Consider the following 21,896-nt stretch of genomic DNA (forward strand, 5'->3'; position numbering starts at 1 on the left):
CAGGTCCTCTAGATGCGGCTGGAGCTCATCCAGGTGGGGCTAGAGCAGAGCGGGATTGGGCTGGAGGTGGAACAGGGTGGGTTCATTTGTTTAGAGTTTCCCCAAGAAAAATATGGTAACCCTAAGTATACCTATCCTTCACCCCTGAACACGTGTGAAGGGAGGGTTAATTTTATAAAGGATTTTCCATATGTAACGGCTGTGTTAGAGATGGATAAGTCTTTCTATACAGGTAAACATGCGGCTAAGTACCTACAACAAGAGACTGTACTATATACTTGCATAGTTTAGGTAGAACATGAGTGGAGTTAAGATGTACATGTATATTTTTATGAAGTACTCTAGTACACACACAGTTTATATCAGCCTTGGAGCACAAATGTGTGTGTGAATATGTAGGGTTGCCAGATTTTACTATAGTAAAATCCGTATCCCTAGACCTGTCCCCAGGCCCCGCCTAGTTCCACCCTCCAGACAAAGTGCCGGGTTTTGAAAAGCCATCTGGACCCCTGGACATGTCCTCGGAGGACATGTCCGGGGAAATCCGGACATCTAGTAACCCTATGAATATGCAAGAGAATTTGCATGCTATTGGGTCTGGTTTGGGAAACCTAATTTAAAAAGGCACATAGGCGCCTATGTTGCCTTAATGAAACAAGCTTACAAGAGATGCCATTTTGGATTTCTCATACAGGTGTTCTACTATAAAATCAAGCCCTCAGCGCATGGTATAGCCATGATTTTTGAAAAAAACAGGATTACAACAATGTAATGTAGTGCTATTTTGCTAGCTGTGCTAGGAATAGCAACGGAAAAGTGCATATGCATCTGAAAAGATTTGGTTAGGTCCCTATGTTTTATAAAAATTTAAATGATAATTTATATGCATTATCACAATATTACTGATGGAGCTTAAGCTTCATCAGATGTTTAATGCAACATTTACTGCATTCTGTTAGGATGGAACCATGTTGACAGTTACTGTAATGCAATATATATGAACGGTTAGCGCTTGCTCATTCCCACATTAAAACAAGGAATACACCATTTTGCGGTGGAAACTGAGAGTTAATACAGAGTTCAATATCACGCATGAACTGCTAATAAGAACAAAAGAATAGCCTTACTGGGTCAGACCAAAGGTCCATCAAGCCCAGTAGCTCGTTCTCATGGTGGCCAAACCAGGTCCCCAGTACCTGGCCAAAACCCAAAGAGAAGCAATATTCCTTGCTACCAAATCCAGGGTATGCAGTGGCTTCCCCCCAGGTCTTTCTCAATAACAGACTATGGACTTTTCCTCCAGGAAATGGTCAAAACCCTTCTTAAAACCAGCTACGCTAGCCGCTTTTAAAATAACCTCTGGCAATGCCTTCCCGAGTTTAACTATTCTCTGAATGAAAAAATATTTCCTCCTATTAGTTTTAAAAGTACAGTATTTCCCAGTAACTTCATCAAATGCCCCCTAGTCTTGGTAATTTCTGACGGAGTGAAAAATCAATCAACTTGTGTCCATTCTACAACACAAGCCCTAACCTTTATAGTCTTTCCTCATACGAGAGGAGTTCCATCCCCTTTATCATCTTGGTGTCCCAGAATCTCCATTTAGCTGCTTTACCAATTTTTTTTCAGTGTGCTGGCTTGTGAACCATTTTTCAAAAAAAAAAAACAACAACGCAGTTGTTTTTGCAATATCCAACATAGAAAATAAAGAAGAGCAGACCAGTCCTATATGGCAGGACACTTTATCCACTACAAATACTCAGGAGTATTTACATACACATACACATACCCAACATGGCCATGTTTCACCCAAGGGGCTGCTTCAGGGGCAACTGGTTACCAATCGGTGTGAATTTCTGGCTTCACCAAACTGATACATAAAGCGTCTCTGACCTGAGCTTTGAATGAACTCTACTGCTGTATAGGACCGGTCTGCTCTTCTTTGTAAATCATCTTTCCCATTGTCCACTGTCCTGTGTAAATTTACCAATCTCTTATCATTAGTGCCCCTTTCTTTAACACTTCCATGTCAGATTTTGATCTGCAAGTGGCTGCTCTATATTTCCCACCATATTTGTGTTGTGGTCAGTTGTCCAGAATAGGTGTTGTGGGAGGACTTCCAGAGACAGAGAGATCTTCACTGGTAAGAATTTTCTGAGAAGTTGCATGTAAACTTGGGGAAAGGTAGACAAAGTTAAATAGGTAAGCGCAGGGACTTTATTTTATTTTAAGTACTCTGCTCACTTAGCAAGGGAGACTAAGAGAGAGCTTTTTCTAAGCTTAGAAATTTGCTGTTACAGTTCTCATAGGCTAGCATTTATGGGGGGGGGCGTGTTTAAAATTGCTTTACTATCAATATATCATAGCTAATAGGCATAGGAAGCTTCAATTTAGACTCTAATTCCTTCTCACTCACCCCTGGACTGATCTCTAATATATAGGCTCTTGAACCAATTAGAAGGCTAGAAAAGTAATTAGTTCTTAGAAATACAAATCACAAATAAATTGAAATTTGTATGCCTTGTAATCAAGGTCGACAAATTATGAGTGCTAAGAAAACATGAAATGAAGACCTTGTAAGGTGCATCATAGCCTCCATTTCCAAAAGAATTCAGCCAAAGAATTCAGCTTCAGGTCATGAAAAAGAATCAGCAAAAAATAAACTTGCTTTTTTAAATATTAAAGTAGAGGACTGGATTGAAATTCAGTGATGGCGTATATACTGTATGTGTTGCTCGCACTGAAAGGCATCAGCATTCTGCTAACAAACAATAATATTAAGCAAGAACAAGCCCATGTAGTAACCATTAAGTCAAACTCTAAGGGCTCCTTTTACAAAGGCACGCTAGGGCCTTAACGCAAGGAATAGCGCGCGCTAGCCGCTACCGCCTCCTTTTGAGCAGGCGGTAGATTTTCGGCTAGCGCACGCTAAAACCGCTAGCGCACCTTCGTAAAAGGAGCCCTAAGCATACAGGAAAAGAAAATACCTGCAACAGTGATGTTTTGGCCCTCTTTTACTAGGCCGTGGTAGAGGCCCAGAGCATTAAATGCTCCGACGCTCATACCTAAAGAAGGATATAACCCTACTGGAGAGGGTGCAAAGGCGAGCCACGAAGCTAGTTAAAGGTATCGAGAATTTGAGCTACAAAGAACGCCTCGGAAAACTGGGATTGTTCACCCTCGAGAAGACAAGACTGCGAGAAGACATGATAGAGACTTTTAAAATACTAAAAGGATTTGACAAAATAGAGCAAGAAACATCGCTATTCACATTGTCAAATGTGACTCGGACAAGAGGTCATGGACTGAAACTGAGGGGCACCAGGCCCAGGTCAAATATTAGGAAATTCTGTTTCGCACAACGAGTGGTGGACGCTTGGAACGCTCTCCCTGAGGAGGTCGTGATGGAGACCAACATTCTGGGATTCAAGAGCAAGTTGGATGCACACCTTCTTGCAAATCACATTGGGGGATACGAGTAAACAAGGTTTCTCAGCAGGGAACACCTGGCTTGGCCTCCGCGGGTGCGGGTCGCCGGACTGGATGGACCTAGAGTCTGATCCGGCGAAGCCATTTCTTATGTTCTTAATTCCTACGAGCATCAGAGCTTTTAGCGCTTCAGATCACAATACAAACCTCTACCCTGGCTTAATAAAAGGGGTGGGGTTGTTAGGAAAATATTTATATGAATTATTACCGGCTGGCATTTATGCAACATAGCACCCAATCATTTTTTTTCTTTTCACTGCAGCAAAACATAATCTCACGTACAATAAAAGGGGGTGCTGAAAAGTTCTCAGCCCAACCAAGAAGAGAATGATGTGGCTATGGGTCAATCAATGATCTGAAACAATGTCAAAACATACGGCCTCTTTTACAAAGCCGCGCAGCAACGGCCCCGAAGCCCTTTAAATCTCTATGGGCTTCGGGGCCATTAGCGCAGCACAGCCGCTGGCGCGGGTTTGTAAAAGAGGCCGATAGAATTCCGTTTCTGCAAATTTGCACTTCACAAAATAAGATACCACTCTTTTCAGCTACAGTGGCAAAATAATGCTCAGAATTTAGGAAGATGGTTGGTTGGGCTGAGAACTTTTCAGTACGCCTCGTATTTAATGACCAGGTGGGATCACATACCACATGTTGGGACATCCTCTTCAGCTGATGAGGTCTGTTCATCGGTGGAGGGCTTTTTCTTCCCGAGGCCGATAATCTTAGTAATTTTTTTCCCTGTGACTTTTGTCACCGTACCTTTGGGCTCTGACTTTGAACTCTTTTTCCTTTTCACTAATGAGAAAAAATTAATAATTATGTGACTGCATGTCATATGTGACTGTATAGCACTGCATATGCCTAGCAGGACTATAGAATGATAAGAACCAGTAATAATAGTTATATCTAGATAAAGATCAAACCAAGTTCTTAAACAAAGAAACATTACATCAGGAAATCTACTGTAAATCTGCTGCAATTAAGTAAGAATAATACAAAACACGCTTGCTTATAAGAACACAATACATTGTACTAGCGAATCGCAAGCCACGTTCTAAAAACAAAACAAAAAATCCCATTTCCCAATGAAGAATCTTCTGCTTCCTAAGCATTTCAGGTTAAGTGCCACATTGAAAACTTGGACAGTGAAAAAGGTAAGCCTTACATCCTGCAAATTTTCAACAAGGATTCAATGCAGCTAACAAAAGACTTTGTACAGTGTTTAACATTAGGAATTGTGAATGAGGCAAGAGAGATCAGTACAGATATACTGGCTAGAGTCATCTTATCTTATGATGAGAGGAGGTATGTCTTAAGTGACTTCCAGAAGCAGACGTAAGAGGAGACCCATTGTAGAGGTGTTGGGAGCTTATTCCAAATGTGCGGAGCTTGGAGTTCAAATATTGACGAACATCTTTTTTCTGGCAGACTTGTTGAGGAGATGGGAAGGAAATCTTGAACCATTGTGCTGGTCTTAAGCTGAGGAAGGAGGGTGTAACCTTGATGCTTGTGGTGAGTCCAAGGGAATTTTCACCATATTATACTGTAGCTTTATGGATCATGCATGCCATCTTGAACAGTATTCTTTGCTTTATCGGTAGCCAGTGTAGTTCTTTTAGAAGTGGGGTGGTGGCCCTGTCCATTTTGCTGGCTCTGAGTATCAGTCTGGCCGCTTTTCAACATTAATTTTAAAATTTGCCATTGAACCTTCTCATTTTAACTTCACTATAATTATCGTTTGATTTAGTGGTCTGTGGCCAGAGTTATTATGTGTTTTGGATTCACTCCAGACACACTAAAATGAAAGCAATGCTGCATGACCTTCTCTCACTAGCCTTTGACTGGTTTACCAACAAAACACAATGCCAACAACCTGGAGCACCATACCACTCAGCAGACACACAAATATACCAGTGTAATTTGAACTGGCCAAATTAACCACACACTGGTAAGAAAACCAGCTTGAAGAAAGACGCACAAGCATAATGTTTATATAAGGAGATATTTATATAAAGAGGAAAATTAGGAGGAAAAATGATACATGAAAATAGCTATCTGTCTAAATGACTTTTAAGAGTACTAGTGTTTTAGTCTGAGACAATGTTAATTAGACATAACTACTACCTCAGTAGATCTGAAGCAACATACTGCTTTTTTAAATAAATGTATCTAACTAAAACTTAAAAAGGGAAAACCATTTAAACATATTACAGACATATACAAGTGCCACATGCTATTTTATTAATACATATAAGCGTTAATAATTGGGAACTCTTTTAATACATAACTTGGCAATTTCAAGTTGGTGAGAAAATTCTAGTATACTTCTACTTCTAGTATAATATGGTGAAAACTCCCTATTGGTCCAGGAGACAACAAGGGGTCTTTCTAAAATCATAACTGAAGAAGAAGGGCCCTATGTGACAATGAAAGCACCTGAAAGTTTATTTTGTTGGTCCTCAAAGATCACAACCAACAAAGTATTTCACTTCATGGTGTATATATATCTATCTATGCACATCGATTAAAATTTTTAATTGCAAAATTAATTGCATACACTAGCCAACTGACAATTTTTGCCAATACAATTCTATAATAATTTTCACCACATGAAAGGTTAACTTTTCTCTTTGCATGCAGCATCTCCTCCCTCTCTCTACTCCCCCATCCAGCACCGCCCCTTTGTCTCTCTTCCCCTGCCATCCATCATCACCCCTTTCTACCTCTCTCTTCCCTCACCATCCAACATTGCTCCCTTCTATCCATCATCTAGCACTGACCCATCTCTCTCTTCCCCCTTATCATCCAACATCAGTAATCTTTCTCTCTTTCCCTCTACCATCAAGTATTGCCCCATCTCTCCCCCTTGCACATCACCATCATCCCATATCACCTCACCTCTCTGCCTTTTTCTCCCCCCCCCCCATCCAGCTGCCCCATCTCTCCCTCCTCTCCCCACCAACACCATGGCCTTGTACTCTACACACACCCCTATCATTCAGCATGTCCCCATCTCTTCCCCCCTTACAACCATCACCATTCTGTATTCTGTCTCTTTCCTCTCTCCATTGTTTACTTACAGGATCACTAGGCTGTTGTTTCACTTAGTCTGCACAATGGCAAAGGTAGCAACAACTAAATGAAGGCAGGCAGACACAGGGACATTGCATTGTGTATACCGCTGCCAACCCTGCTGATCCCAGAAACAGGAAGTGACATCAAAGCTTGATATGAGTACAAAAGGAGTGTTGGAGAAGAAAGAGAGAGACAGGGCAATACAGAATGGTGCTGGTGGGTGGGAGATATGGGGCCATGCTCGATCATTAGGGGTCAGGGAAGAGAGACAGAGGTGATGCAGTCATTAATTGCATTAAAATTTGTAACCCTCATTAAGATTTTAAAGTATTATTGTGGCAGAAAGATAGCTGGTTAAAAGTTGGATTTTTGCTCTGTACATGAAAATATTATACAAATCTCTAGTGCAAGAAAAAAAAGTCATCAAACATAGATGCTCAGATATTTTGATTTTTAACATTTGATGTTCTCACTACTAAATGATTCAGCTGCCAGGGTTAAGCAGCACTGTGTGGATTGTCACAAATGTAGGTTGTTGGCAATTTTATGTTCAGTGAGTGGGATAATGAAGTGTCATGCATTTGGGCAAAGGAACGGTACAGTTTAGGGGGTGAAGAACTTTTGTTCATGAAAGAGGAGCAGAACTTGGGTGTGATAGTATGTGATGATCTTAAGATGGCCAAACAAGTTGAAAAGGTGACGGCAAAACCTAGAAGGATGCTAGGGTGCATAGGGAGAGAAATGGCCAGTGCACCGTATAAGCATTTAGAATACTATGTACAATTCTGGAAACCACACCTTCAAAAAGATGCAAATAGGATGGAGACGGTCCAGAGGAAATAGTCAGAGGTCTTTGTCATAAGATAGGGACAGTCTTAAAAATCTCAATATGTATACATTGGCGGAAAGGTGGGAGAGGGGGGATATAATAGAAATGTTTAAATATCTACATGGCCATAAATGCGCATGAGGCAAGCCTCTTTCATTTGAAAGGAAGCTCCAGAATGAGAAGGCATATGATGACGTTAAGAGGTGATTTAAGCATCTCTATCATATCTCCCCTCTCCCGCCTTTCCTCCAAAGTATAAATATTGAGTTCTTTAAGTCTGTCTCCATACATCTTATGATGAAAACCAGCAACCATTTTAGTAGCCTTCCTCTGGACTGACTCCATCTTTTTTATACATGATTCACATTATTATGACAACCTGCTAATATCCAGAATAACCACCTCTGATAGATTGGACTGCAGCCAGATGCCGTAGGAGTGATTCAGTAAGATGCTGGATGGTTGCTAGAGGTATCTGGAGCCATGCACACTGCACAGTGCATCTGACAAGTGCTGACAGGTGTGTGGTGGTGGATCCAGTTGTCGAACATATCAATCGAAGTGGTCCCAAATGTGCTCGATTGAGTTAAGGTCTGGGAAATTCTGAGGCCAGCGAAGTAGCTGGAAGTCTTGATTATGCTCTGTGAATCACTTGCGAACAATTCTGGTGGTATGACATGTCGCATTGTCCTGTTGAAAGATCCCATCAGCTATAAGGAAGACCGTCAACATATACAGATGTACTTCATCGGCAAGGATGGAGACTTACCCATATCAGGTGAAAGTGCCTTTCAGAGGTATCAAGGGACCTAGACCATACCAAGAAAACACTCCCCAGACCATAATGCTGCTCCCATCAACTTGTGTACGTCTAAGAATGGTTGTTGGGTGTTTGTTCTCAGCAGTTTCATGCCTGACACGCCAAAGTCCATCCGTTCAAAGAAGCTCAAAACGTGACTCATTGGAGAAAGCAACCCTCTCTGCCAGTCTGTGCAAATCTAACGTCGGTACTCCTGTGCAAATTGAAGCCATTTTTTGAGGTTTTTTGCGATGAACCCTCGTGAGCACGGATGCAGTCACCAGCTGTCTGCTCACTACACAGTTATTTTGGACACACATTTGGAAGCCCTCTGGTTCATTTGGACAGTGATTGGCCCACATCAACCTGCACAGCTGATGTTCACCTCTCTCATCAATGGCTCATACTGCCCCATAGTAACCATGTTGGATAAGACAGAGGTAGGCAGTGGTCATAATAATGTGACTCAACCATGTATCTTTTGCAAGCCTGATTGGTGTGGGCAGAAAGTTAGGGCTTAAACAGATTTCAAGGGAGGGGTCGACTTAGGAATAATGTCAGGAAATAATTTTTCATGAAGAGGATGTTAGATTCCTGACATGCCGTCCCATAGGAGGTGGCGGAGATGAAAACAGTAAAAGAGTTTTAAAAAATGATTTGGATAAGCACAAAGGATTCCTATATGGAAAGAGAATGGAATCAAAACAAACCCAGCAGGGCTTAGATGGCAACTGCAGTAATTAGGAAATAAGGTCAGTGCCAGGCAGACTTCTACGGTCCGTGCTTTGATTATGGTTAGACAGATCTGGAAGAGCTTGAGTATTACACTGATAAATTCTTTAAATATGTTGGCTGACTCTTATTCTCATTTTTGACGAGCTTTAAAAATGCATCTTTTTGTAGAATCCTTTGGAAATGAGGCATGTTTTGCCTTTCATTCTCATCTTTTGTACTTATAATCTTTTGTGAACCGCTTAGCGGGAATTGCGGTATAGCAGTGAGTTTTTATGTTATGTAAGGTCAGTGATGGGCAGACCTCTGCTTTCCCTTCAGCATTCTCTCTTTCTCTCTCTCTGAGTGCTATGGGGAAGGCAGAGTGCTGTGGGAGTTTGTGGGTTGGGCGGGGAGTGGAGAGAGTGATTAGGGGGTATCCACCCTGAAAAGGCAGCCCACATGGAGACTTACTATTACAACTAGTACTTCCTGCGCAATAGAGCTTACAATCTAATCAAAACAGAAAACAGGATTGGGGGGGGGGGGTTTGAAGAGGAAGTAACTGCAGAAATGGCCCATAAGGAGAAGTATTTTCTAAGAAGGAGATTCTCCAACAGACCTGTTGGTAGGATTAGATCAAATTCTTAAAGTATCTGGAATTTTTTGAGGGGGGGGTGGGGGCAGAGGGATTCAAAGAGGCCACTGTTGGGATAGGATAAGGCAGTAAACAGAGCTGTTTATCCATCCATAGACATGCTTTCCTAATGGATGCATACAGATCCACTTACAGAAAACGATTTTATAACACTTATTACATAACGCAGAATATTGCGCATTTACCTTGCTCCTTCCCATTAGATACGACAGTTCCATTTTCTAGATTGCCCTCTCCATCAGAGCTTGGCCTCTCAGACGACAACTTCTACAGCAACAGAGGAATTAAGTCACATGTTATAGCTGCAGTGGCCAAGTGGTGCATTCTGTCATTTGCTTAACAGATCTCTAACATGATTAAAGCTGGTTTCTTTACACTTCCTTCACTCTGCACTCTTAGGAATTTCCTCGATTTTGATTCTCTTCAAACTGTAATTCATGCATTCTTAATGTCTAAAACTCGATTACTGCAACTCTGTCTATGCAGGTTTGCCGGTAAATCAGATCAAACGCCTTCAAACTTTACAAAACTGCACTGCCCATTTTCTTTTTAAAGCAAACATGCCCATGTCTCCTGTCTGCTTCGCCAACTGCATTGGCACCTGTCAATTACAAAATTCAATACAAAAATAGGCGGTGCTGGGATCGCTTGGAAGAATTGGATGCAGGCAAGTATTCAGACATTAGATGACATTATGTCTAATGGAAATCTGCTTTGTTTTTCACAACTGCAACAGTCATTTGGAATTTTAAAATCTCAACAATATAGATGGTTGAAGTTGAAGCAGGCTATTCAGAGTGGGTTCCCTGAATGGAAAAATTTTTAAACATATTTTAGCCTGCAAATCCTTTGCTACCAAACTGATTTAGTAGGTCATCAGGCTGCTCAGTGATACAAATTGATTTCTGGATTTTTGAATAAAAGCCAAAAAATAGACTTAGAGAAATCTGGAGCGAGATAAAACAGTATATTTCTGTGTCTCGTTGGCCACGAATTTGGACTTGGAGATTGAAATGTACAGTGTCAGCATCTATGAGGCAAACATGGTTATTTTTGTTACATAGGATTTTCTGGACCCCAGTTCGATTAAATAAAATAGATAGTTCTAAGTCTAATAGATGCTGGCATTGTCATACTGGTATAGGGACTTTGGATCATCTGTTGTATTTTTGTCCATTTATATTAATATATTGGAAGTCAATTTGGGGACAAATAAATTTAGTTCTAGATTCAAATCTTCCAATGTCATATGAGGCTATAATTTGTGGAACAATTTTGCATGTGAAACCCACTCTAGATAAATATAAGAGTCGTCTATTTATGATCCTAACAGGTATAGCCATTCAATTGATTACAAGTAATTGGAAAAACCATGATAGAATTAATTATACATTTTAGTGGGTGAATGTGTGTACTACATACAGATACTAACAAATTAACGCAGAATGTAGGGGTTTTAGTGAGGTATTTAATAAAATTTAGAGCCCTTTGACTAAATTTGTAAAAACATAATAATATATTTTCATCATATCTCTTTTTTTCTTTGGTTTATTTATCTTTAAAAAACCAGGGGGGTTGGAGGGAGGGGAATAAATATTGATAGTGATATTTGGGTAACTTTATTCTTTATTTGTATTGTATATTAGGATATATTATGATATTATTATATGCAGGAAAATGAAATTATTGAATGATATTTATGTTACCTGTATTGGTAATAGTGATTGTTCTTTCATTTGTATGACACTGTTTTTGATTAAAAATCAATAAAGAACTTAAAAAAAAAAAAAATTCAATATAAAATCCTAATTCTTGCTCACAAGGCATATCCATACAGATGTCCCCTGCTATTTCTCATCCTCCTCAGTCCCTTACACTAGAGAATGTCATGGGGACAAATTTGTCCCCTTCCCCCAGGAACTCAATTTCCCTGACCCTTCCCCATGAGTTTTGTCGCTGTCCCTGTCCCATTCCTGCAAGTTCTGCCTTAACCGCACAAGCCTCGAACACTTATGATTTTAAAGTGTTTGAGGCTTGTGCAGATGAGGACAGAGCAGGAATGGGGCATCTTCTCTTTGGAATTCCCTTCCTGACTTCATTAGATCTGAGCAATCTTTTCCCCTCTTTAAGGTTCTGCTTAAAACTTACTTATTTTCTTTCTTTTTACCCGGTGCCAGGGAGGTGGACTGTTTGATTGGCTGAAACATGGATAGATGGATTTTTTAAAATTTTATTTTAATTTAGTATGTATTGCTTCTGATGTATGACATTTCTTTCCTATTATTTGTGATGTTCCTTTTTCTCTTTTACAATTTGTTTATTATATGTACACTGCTTTGATCCTTGATTGGTATAGGCGGTATACCAAGTCAATAAATAATAATCTGAAGTTATGTTTATTACATAATAAAATACTAAATCCAACTGTCAGAAATGCAATCTTTAAGAAACATATTGAACTGTATGCTTGCATTTGTATTGCACTTCCTGATGCTGTTCTGCTATGTACCGTCCTTTGGATACTTTGCTCTGTTACTGCCTTTGATTATTTTTTTTGTTTGTTCTTCTGTTGTTCTTTCTTTATTCAATAAAATGATTTGACTTTAAAAAAAAAAGAAACATATTCCTTATATTCCTGTGAGGCTGTGAAATTATTCTACAAAAACCCCGATTTGAAAAACAACGAAGATCAACCCACAACCAAAGCACCAATTGTGGTTCGTTGAAGACATCAGTGTGGTTGTCCGAACAATTTTTAAATTGCACAGTGTAAATACTTGAATTTAAAAGGTAGCAGAAAACAAACACATGCATGTGACTTTGAAGATCCTTCTCTCTGCTGAGGTCTGGAATGATAAAGAGGTTATACCAGTGTAGAAGTATTTTGAGCAAAACATATTAATGAACTTCTTTGTCTAACACAGGGGCCAGCAACCTTTTTAAAGCAAAGAGAAATTTTATCCAAAAATTTGACTCAAGATTTATAAAGAGCTGCAATGGGTAGAGAAGAGAGTTTGAAATATTCCAGGTCTCATACTCTCTCTTCTCTCTCCAAGGTCTAGTTTCGCTCCCCTCTTTTTTCCTTCCAACCCCTTGCAGGTCTCTGCACCTCTCTTCCTTCCCTCCCCTGCAGGGAACCATCAGCCATGCCGAGTCCTGAAAACAAAATAAGATGACCTGCCGGGCTAGCCGAGCATTTAGTCACCTGCTGAATCAGGGGAGAGGCTAAGCCTTGCTCTGCCGTCACTCCCGGCTGCACCACACAACACATGGCACAAAAATACTCCAAAAGTGCCTAATTTCCACAATCCTGGCAAGAATCCACATTAGGAGAGCCCAAGGACTCCACCCTAACAAGATTGGAGGCAAAAATTGCAGTTTTGGAGAAGAGGGGAGCTTTTGAAAAAAAAAAAAAAAAATTACTAAAAATCCAAGATGGTCTCCACTAAGTAATTAACAGCAAAATCAGAATACAGCAATAATTGTTTTAAAAAAATTTAATTGGGTGACAGGCGCTCATCCAATTCTGTAAAAGATAAGCATGAAGGGGCATAATCAAAAGAAATGTCTAAGTCCATTTTGGATCTAAGTCGCAAGTCGCCCAAAGTTGGACATGGGAAAAGGTCCATTTTCGATAAATACATCCAACATTTTTTTTTTTTCCGAAAATCGTCTAACTGTATGTCCAACCGTCTGATCATCCAGACCGTTAAGTTGGCCATCTTTATACACCATTTTCATCCAAAAATTTGTCCAAGTCATAAAACGCCTAGAAAAAGACCTTTTGGACATAGTGGGGTCAGCAAAGTGATGGACTGGACACCTAAACATTGTATCAGAATAGTGAGGTACCTTACAGGGTACTGCTGTGAACTTCATAAAAAGGGTGCCACATACACATCTCACCACAACCACCTTATAGGCCATGGGAGCCCCCCCAAATGCCCCCCAGAACTGACTAGACCTACCTGTCTACCACCCCAATAACCCTTATGGCTGCTGTGCCACTTATATGGCAGTACAAAAGGGGTTTGGGCGGTTTTTGGGGTGCACATGTTTCACCATGAATGCAGTGATTAGAGTGGCTTATGGGCCTGGGTCCTCCTCTCCATGGTTCACTAACCCAGCCCCGAGACCACTTAAGCCACCTCTGTGCAGCTCTACTAGGCTTTCCTATGCCAGGCTGCAAGGTGCTGATGCTCTAGAGGCAGATATGTAAAGTTGTTATTATGATTTTTATGGAAGTGTGGGGGGGGGGGTCAGTGATCACTGGGGCAGTGTGTAGGGGTCTGTACTTTGTGTCTGCAGTGCTTATCTGGTCACTTTGGATACCTTCTGTGAATTTAGACCTGGTTTTAGATGGCCTAAGTCACAACATCCAAGTTCCATCTAGGCAGTGTTGTAAAACTTTTGGTTATACATGCAGTACGACTAAGTCTAGGATGGCCATGGCCCACCCAAATCCTGCCCTCGACACTCCTCCTGAAATGCCCCTTTTAGCTCTGGGCATACTGCAGCACTGTGAAGGCTTAAGTCGTTTTTAGATACATCTAAAACCCGGTTCGATTATCGGCACTTGGACAACTTGTGTTACTGATCGTCCAGGTGCCGATTTAGGCTGGTTTTTAGACGTATTTCTGTTTCGATTATGAGCCCCAAAGTATTTAGCGGCGTCTAAACCCTAAGTGGGTGTTTCTATGGAAGGAGTGTGACTTGGGCGCCACTAAGCGCAATTCTCCAAAACCTTAGGCGCCTGAAATGTAGGTCTTTAAAACCAAGTTCCAAGATTATTCAACTCTTACTATCAAGGGCAAACATTTCAGGCACCTAAGTTTTTACACAGATAGCGCCAATTCTGTAAATGGCGCCTAAGTGTGATTGACACACAGCTGACGCCTTTTTTCTAGGCGCCGGCCGATTTAGGCGATTTATAGAATCAGCCCCTGAGTGCCTTTTCTATAATGGAATCTGGTCACAGCACGGTGGTGTACTCCAAAGAGATTCCAGGTGTGCCATGAGAGATTCCAGAATTTTACTTCATTTTTAAAAATTCCCTTCATAAGTATACTTTAGAATAGTTGATATGTATACCACGTATGCAAGAGTCTATCAATGTTATGAGCATCTATCTGTATAAGAATACAACCTCCCAGACAAGAATCATTCTTTGACCTGATTGGTCCTTGAAAACTAATGCAGTAGTTCTCCTAACTTGAGCAACAAAGCAATCAAAGTTTTGTTACTGTTTGGGTCTACTTATCTTTGTGAACTTGGATTTTCAACTCTGACAGAAATTAAATCGAAAAAAAGAGAATGACTTGCTGATGGTAGATGATGAAATGTGTGTTTGCTTGCAAAATTCAGAATATGCAACTGCAAGGGGGTGTGGACTTGGGAGGCACTTGGGCAGGTCAGTTAAGCACATAGGTTAGAGAATAATACATTTATATGCCTACTATAGTTAGGTGCTAGCATAAATGCTCATAGTTCAATGCATAAATGGATGCACAATTGCTGTTATAGAATTTGCAATTAGCGAGTATCATCCCAGGGCCTAACTTTAGAATTACCCACCATCTTCTGGATTCTATATATGGTGCACAGAACTGCATGCCCACAATGAGCATGCAAATTAACAAGTCCATTAAAATAATTGGCTGCTAACAACTTATTATTGATATTATTTGGCATTCATTAAAATTTACACAAGATTAATCACTCTTGTGGACTTTCCAATCTGTGTTCTATATTGGGCCTTCTTGATGTCTGGAGAGTGCTTCATCCAACAAATAGGGATTATACCCATCTGTCTAGAATGCATGCGACGCAATCCCAGAATGATTATTTACTGGTTTCACAGGATCTATTCACCAACATTACACGAGCTGAGCATGGGATCTAAGGCATATGCTATGGTTTGGTTGGACTGACAACCTACACTCCATCTCAAACTCTAAAATCCCTAAATCACAATCACAATCACTTAGTTATTCCTACTATTAGAGAAATATTTCTTGATTCAATATGTAATGCAATATTTTCTGTTCAGGGTCCAGAATTATGGAAAGCTTTTCCTAGTAACCTCAGACTTCAGATTTCTCTACATATGTTTAAGAAAGATCTCAAAGCTTTTCTATTTTTGATGCTTTTTTATAATCTATAATATCAATCTTACCAGATGAAGCATATAGACCATCTCTATACCTCATTTGTTATCCTTCCCCTATACTTTTCTATTATAAATTGTATTTCTTCCCTTATTCTCCTGTTACTGTATTTTTCACTCCATAAGACACACTTTTTTCCCCAAAAAAGTGGATGGAATTAAGGATGCGTCTTATGGAGCGAATATACCCCCTCCCCCACCCAGTACCTTTTTTAATTGCGCTTTATCGGCAGGAGCTTTCCGTGCTCCTGACCTTCCCTCCGTAGACCACAGCATCCTGATGTCTTCCGGCAGCTGCAGAGCAGTGCAGAAGGCAGACGTGAGCTTTTCGTGGCCTGCCTGGTCCCGCACTGCTCTCAGAATAGCTTCTATCAATTCTCGCGGGATGCGAAGCTATTCAAGAGCAGCGCAGGACCAGGCAGGCAGCGAAAACCTCACGCCTGCCTTCTGCACCGCTCTGCAGCTGCCAGAAGACATCAGGAGGCAGCGGATTACTGAGGGAAGGGCAGGAGCACAGAAAGCTCCTGCCAATAAAGCACAATTAAAAAAGGTACCTGGGGGTGGGGGGGATGGAAGAGACTGCCAGTGATACTGTGCCAGGGGGTGAGGGTGGTGGAAGAGACTGCCATTGATACTGTGGGCCAGCAGCACACCAGTTGTTTTTCAAATACATATGTTGGCTTGTTCCAGATACAAGTCACTGACACATGGCAGCATTGGATCTCCTAAAGCACAGGGTGCCAGTGGTCTCTCCAATACTTTTTACTTTGTAATAAAAAAAAAGTTGTTTTACTTGAGTATTTTTTTGATAAGAGTTTCTACTGTTACTTTACTATTGCAGCCTGATCCCTGGTAAATAGACCCCTTTTTTTCATACAGAAAAGAACCTAGTGCCAAATATAATTTGGAGCATTTCCTGAATTTTAATGGATGAGAAACTTTGGGGCTGTGGCAAAAAGGGGCCTTTGCATCCCACACTCTAAGGTCACTTTGCCATGGCTGGAAAATGGCTGATTTTTCATATTCTGATTTAGTGGCTCTTGGACCGTTAAGCACAGGACCTATACGAGCTGCAGCTGGTTAGAAGTCAGAAGGCTATTGGCCTAGAAGTCCTGGGTGAGAGGTTCTTGGAAGGTCTCTAGAGCTGGCCTCAGGCTATAGTACTGCAGCTCCCCCGGTCCCATAGCAGTAGAGCCTCTTCATTCCTCCCCCTTGGAAGGGATTTCCCAAAGATATCCCATGCCTTGCTTCTTTTTTTGGCAGCCTCCTCCTTCATTATGTGCCCAGAGGTTTAGGTTCAATCAGATGCAAGCTGGCAGTGCCCCACTGTTCTGTTGCCATGTCTGGGTGGCAAGCTCTTTTCCTGTCGCTGCCCCATTCCTGCATGCTCTGTCCTCATCTGCACAAGCCTCAAACACTTTAAAATCATAAGTGTTTGAGGCTTGTGCGGTTAAGGCACAGCTTACAGGAATGGGGCAGGGACAAAACTCATGGGGACTGGACGGGGAAATTGAGTTCCTGCAGGGACGGTGAAAAATTTGTCCCCCGTGTCATTCTCTATTGGGAACATAATATAGGGAAAGCTTAGGGGTCTTGGGAAATGTTCAATAATACAAAGGGCCTCCCAGGGTTGATAGCCAAAGAAGATCTTAGAGAGTGCTATTTTAGGATCCTATACAGAGCCTATTACACTCAAGTCCAACTTTATAAAGCAGGTGGAGTGGCCTCACCTATTTGCAGGAAATGTAGAGCAGTGGAGAATACTTTTATACATGCATTTTGGGAATGTGCAGCAATCCAAGCATTTTGGAAGTGGCTTCATCCACTAGATAGCTGCTCCTATAAGGTGCAACATTAGTGGAACAATTGAAAAACTAGTATTAGATAAATCGGGAGCTTTCAGAGGGAAAGATAGGGGCAATACTCATGTTTGGAGAATTGAGCCTTTGGGCTCAAAAATGTAGTGTGCAATCGTGGACACAAGAGTCTTCACCAGGGTATTGGCACTGGAGGAATGCAATTCATTTGTTAGTTAGTTAGGAAGCGAAGGAAGTTAAGAGGGTCTTACAAGTGCAGGCAGCATTTCTTAAGGGTGTGGAATCTATAGCTTCAATTGCTATCCTCAAGGGGCAGAAGCCCTATTTTGAATACCTTATAAAGCTTTATAATCACATGTAAAGACAGAGGTTCAAACAATGTGGGCCTTCCGGAGAGGAAATAGATAGGGGGGAGGGCCTTAGGGACTCAAGGTGTTATTAGAAATAAAACCCTTTGAGAATTAGGTGGGTTCATCTGGGGGGGGAGGTAGGGGGGTGGGTTAATTTTGTTGTTATTAAACAATGGTGTGCACTTTACTTGACTGTTGCATTTCACTGCTTAAATTTATTTTGTGTCAAACTCAACAAAAATCGTTTAAAATATATTTAAAAATTTGCACAAGTATCTGGCTGCTCTCTATTCTATACCACATGGAACCTATCTCTACTAGTGTGTAACTCAAAAATGGGTTCGGCCAAAGGCGTATCAGGGGTGCTTAAAAAGGTTGCACACCTAACTTGGGCATCAGAATTTACTACAGGTTTTAAGGCTGGCGTTTAAAGCAAGGGTGAGGATTGGTGCTAAGCACAATTTTACAAAAGGCACCAAATTTTGAATACCATATACTGAATCCAGCCCCATATGTCTGTAAGCTTCTGAAAAAAAAAAAAAAAAAAAAACCACCCTCAGCTGGAAAGGCACTCCAAATTTTGGTCCCAGAAAGATAACAAGGAATAGTGAATTTACAGGTAACTCACGTCTTTTATCTAATAACACTGCTTCAAATACTTTATCATTTACCTTTTCTAGTTCTGTCTTGGGTACTGGTGAACTAGATGATGGTCCATCAGAATCTATAGCACCATTACAACTGCTGCAAACATCTTTTATCACCTAAAAAAACAAACAAACAAGATTTTCATTAATATCCAAATATATATAAAGTTTTCTAGTTATTTCTAAGCACAACCATTTGCAGCACTGTATAGTCCCTGCTTCCTGGAGCTTAATTCCCGCATAACCACAAAGTTCTAAGCAGTTCACAAGTTAAAATACATAACATCTAATATGCCATCTAGTAAGCCATCAACAGATAGTATTCATTTACAATGCCATTAATATCAATCTTAATCAATCAAGGTACTTCTGAAATAACCATGTCTCTATTGTCTTTCTAAATAATCCAATAGTCCAGATTTCTAATTTCAATGGGCAAAACATTCCATAACTTTGCAGCTCTACCCAGAATCATTTCCTTTCTAGAGGAGAATAATCTACAATCTTTAACAGATGATATTGCTAACCACAATTCTCCTGAGGAACGTAAATCTCTTGTTGATTTACATACAATGATCAAATCTGTCAAATAATTAGGACGTAACCCATATAAAATCTTAAAAATAAATATCAAACTTTTACAATCTAGCCAAAAAAGTATATATAGGATAAACAAACTGGGATTGATTCTGTGGGCACAGAGGATGGATGATTACTGTACACATCCAAAGCAGTTAAGCAAGCAGAAGCACTGAGAGGTGATGTCTGCATTCTCAGGGCCTGATTATGTAACAGGGCAACTACGTGAGAATCCAAAAAGACACCTATTGCAAGTCTATTTTATAATGCTTGGGCGCCTCTGTGCTTTTCTGACACACACTCTTACACCTGCTCTAAAGTCTACTTGCTTATTTTATTAAACATACAGGCTTATCTCAACTCCATCCCTGCTCTCCCCAGGAATGCCTACAAGCAGGCCTACAATTGTCACTGTGCCTATTCATACACACCCTTAAAGAGAAGAACCGTAAATAATTTATTAAATGTTTACAAAGATTTTCTTATTTGTAATATTAACAATCTGCTTTGCATCAAGTAACTTCTTTTATCTTGAGAGCACCTAGGAAAAGTGCCCTAATAGCAAAAAAAATCTTCACTAAGAACTATTGCTGAACTCTGCTTTTTGACTATAAGCAATGCAGTAGAGCAATCATTCCTCCTGCCTCATGGGGGCAGTAGTGTATCATATCCATAATGGAAAACACATCTACAACTGCTGCACCTATATAAAATACTTTAATTTAAGGAAACTAGCAATTTGCAATCATCCTACCAGTTTTATTGGGTTGTGAGAGTCCCTTGTCTCTGCCACTGTAATACCCAAGGTTTGGGGTGTGTAAATGATAAGTGCTGAGCTGTATGAGTGCCTGGCTATTAGATTTACAAGTGCCTGAGGGATGAATGTCTACACAAAGAGTAATAGTGATAACCCTCTCACTCCTTTGGGATTATCTATTGCACACAGGCCACCACATGCATCACATCTTTTCCACGGCTTTTATCTTATTTTACCCTTTGATATTTCCAGTTTTATTCTCTTTGTTACAAGCATCAGCACAAGCCTCATGTGCATGCAAAGGAGTGAGAGGGCTGATGTATTTATTGCTGAAGTGGGGGAAATTGAGCAGCCAAAGCAAAATGGTTGCTGAAGACCAAAAGTAGAAACTAGATTAGACAGTAACCAAGTTAACACCAAAGGGTTTCAGGAGATCAGGGCCAAGGTTAGGGAGGTGTATACAGGGCCCTTGCCTTGGATTCACTGGACATAAAAGGCCCCAAAGCCTGTCCAAAACTACAACAAACAACTAATATCCCTATCACCCGCGACATTAATAAAATAACGCTTCCGGCTATTCAGTCCTCCTTTGACTTAAATCTTAAAGATTTTTCTTCCCTCTCAGTCATTGAACAATTCCCTCTCTGGGAAACTTCCACAACATCCTTACTAGATTCCCTGGCACCCAAATCTGAAAAAAAAAACCACCTCTAATCAATCCTCCAAAAAACATCACCCCTGGTACAACGAAAAACTAGCCCTTCTCCGACGACAACTTCAGTCTGCCGAAAATAAATGGCGTAAGACACGCCTTAACAATTATCTCATTCTGTTCAAAGAAAAAGCCTCTTATAAAAAAACCATCCAACAAACTAAAAAAGATTATTATTCTAAGCTCATCTCATCTACCCGCAATTCTTCTACTCTCTTCAGTCTTGCACAGTCGCTTTCAAAATATTCCCAAAAAAAAAAAAAAAAAAAACCCACCTATCTCAACTTTACCATCCGCAGCGGAACTTTCACAATTCTTTGACACAAAAATCAAAGATATAAGATCACTCTTAGGACCTTCATTACCTACCCTTTCTGCTCAAACTTCTGTCGACTTGACTCAACTACCCTTCAGCTCCTTTGCTAACTTCAAAATGCCCTCATTATCACATCTATTTCTCATCTTACACTCTCTTAACTCCTCTAATAACCTTTTGGAAAGCATTCCTCCTTAAAAAATTCTACTCTTTCTTCGGCCCATATCTTTGGGAAATGATCTCCAAATCTCTTTCCGACAGCTCGGTCCCTATTGCTTGGAAAACAACTCTCGTCTTTCCAAAACTCAAACAATACAACACAGATCCTACCTTACCTAAAAACTATCGCCCTATAGCCAATCTACCTTTAATCTCTAAACTTACGGAAAAAATTATTCATTCACAATTAACAGAATTCTTTGACAAAACTCACGCTCTTCATCCATGCCAAACTGGCTTTCGCTCCTCACACTCCACAGAACTATCTTTACTAGGTCTTATCTCAACCATACAATACTATCATGACCACCAAAAATCTACTATTCTAATCTCTCTCGACCTGTCTGCAGTCTTTGACACTATCGATCATTCTCTTCTTCTCTCCAGACTAAAAGACTGCGGTATTACAGGTTGTGCTCTTTCTTGGTTCATATCCTATTTTCACGAACGCTGCTCCAAAGTTCAAGCAAAAAATGAAACTGCCTCAACCATACCACAAACATTCGGAATCCCACAAGGTTCAATCTTATCTCCTTTACTCTTCAACATATTTCTATCTCCTCTTCTTACTTTGGCGCAATCTATAGGATTTACAATCTACGCCTATGCCGACGACATACAACTCCTTCACCCAATCAACACTACTAACATCTTAGACATAAAAGAAATAAACAATAAATTGAACATCATAAGTGACTGGTTATACTTAAACAAACTCTCACTTAATATTGATAAATCTTGCGGGCTCCTTCTTCCAATCAAAACATCTGAA

General features: G+C 40.4%; 1 protein-coding gene across 9 annotated transcripts in view; it reads right to left on the minus strand.

The window, feature by feature from the left end:
* The window catches only part of AFAP1 (actin filament associated protein 1), a 281,865-nt gene that overhangs the window by 62,177 nt on the left and 197,792 nt on the right, over positions 1 to 21,896 (minus strand). For all 9 annotated transcript variants that reach the window (XM_033950011.1, XM_033950004.1, XM_033949992.1 and 6 more), the window contains 3 exons: positions 18,566 to 18,658; positions 9,747 to 9,828; positions 4,135 to 4,284 (listed from right to left, as the gene is read on the minus strand). In XM_033950011.1, coding sequence (XP_033805902.1) covers positions 4,135 to 4,284; positions 9,747 to 9,828; positions 18,566 to 18,658 — 325 coding nt within the window. The remainder of the gene's footprint in view (positions 1 to 4,134; positions 4,285 to 9,746; positions 9,829 to 18,565; positions 18,659 to 21,896) is intronic.

This window comes from Geotrypetes seraphini, chromosome 1 (genome assembly GCF_902459505.1).
Source record: "Geotrypetes seraphini chromosome 1, aGeoSer1.1, whole genome shotgun sequence".
NCBI classification, from domain to species: domain Eukaryota; kingdom Metazoa; phylum Chordata; class Amphibia; order Gymnophiona; family Dermophiidae; genus Geotrypetes; species Geotrypetes seraphini.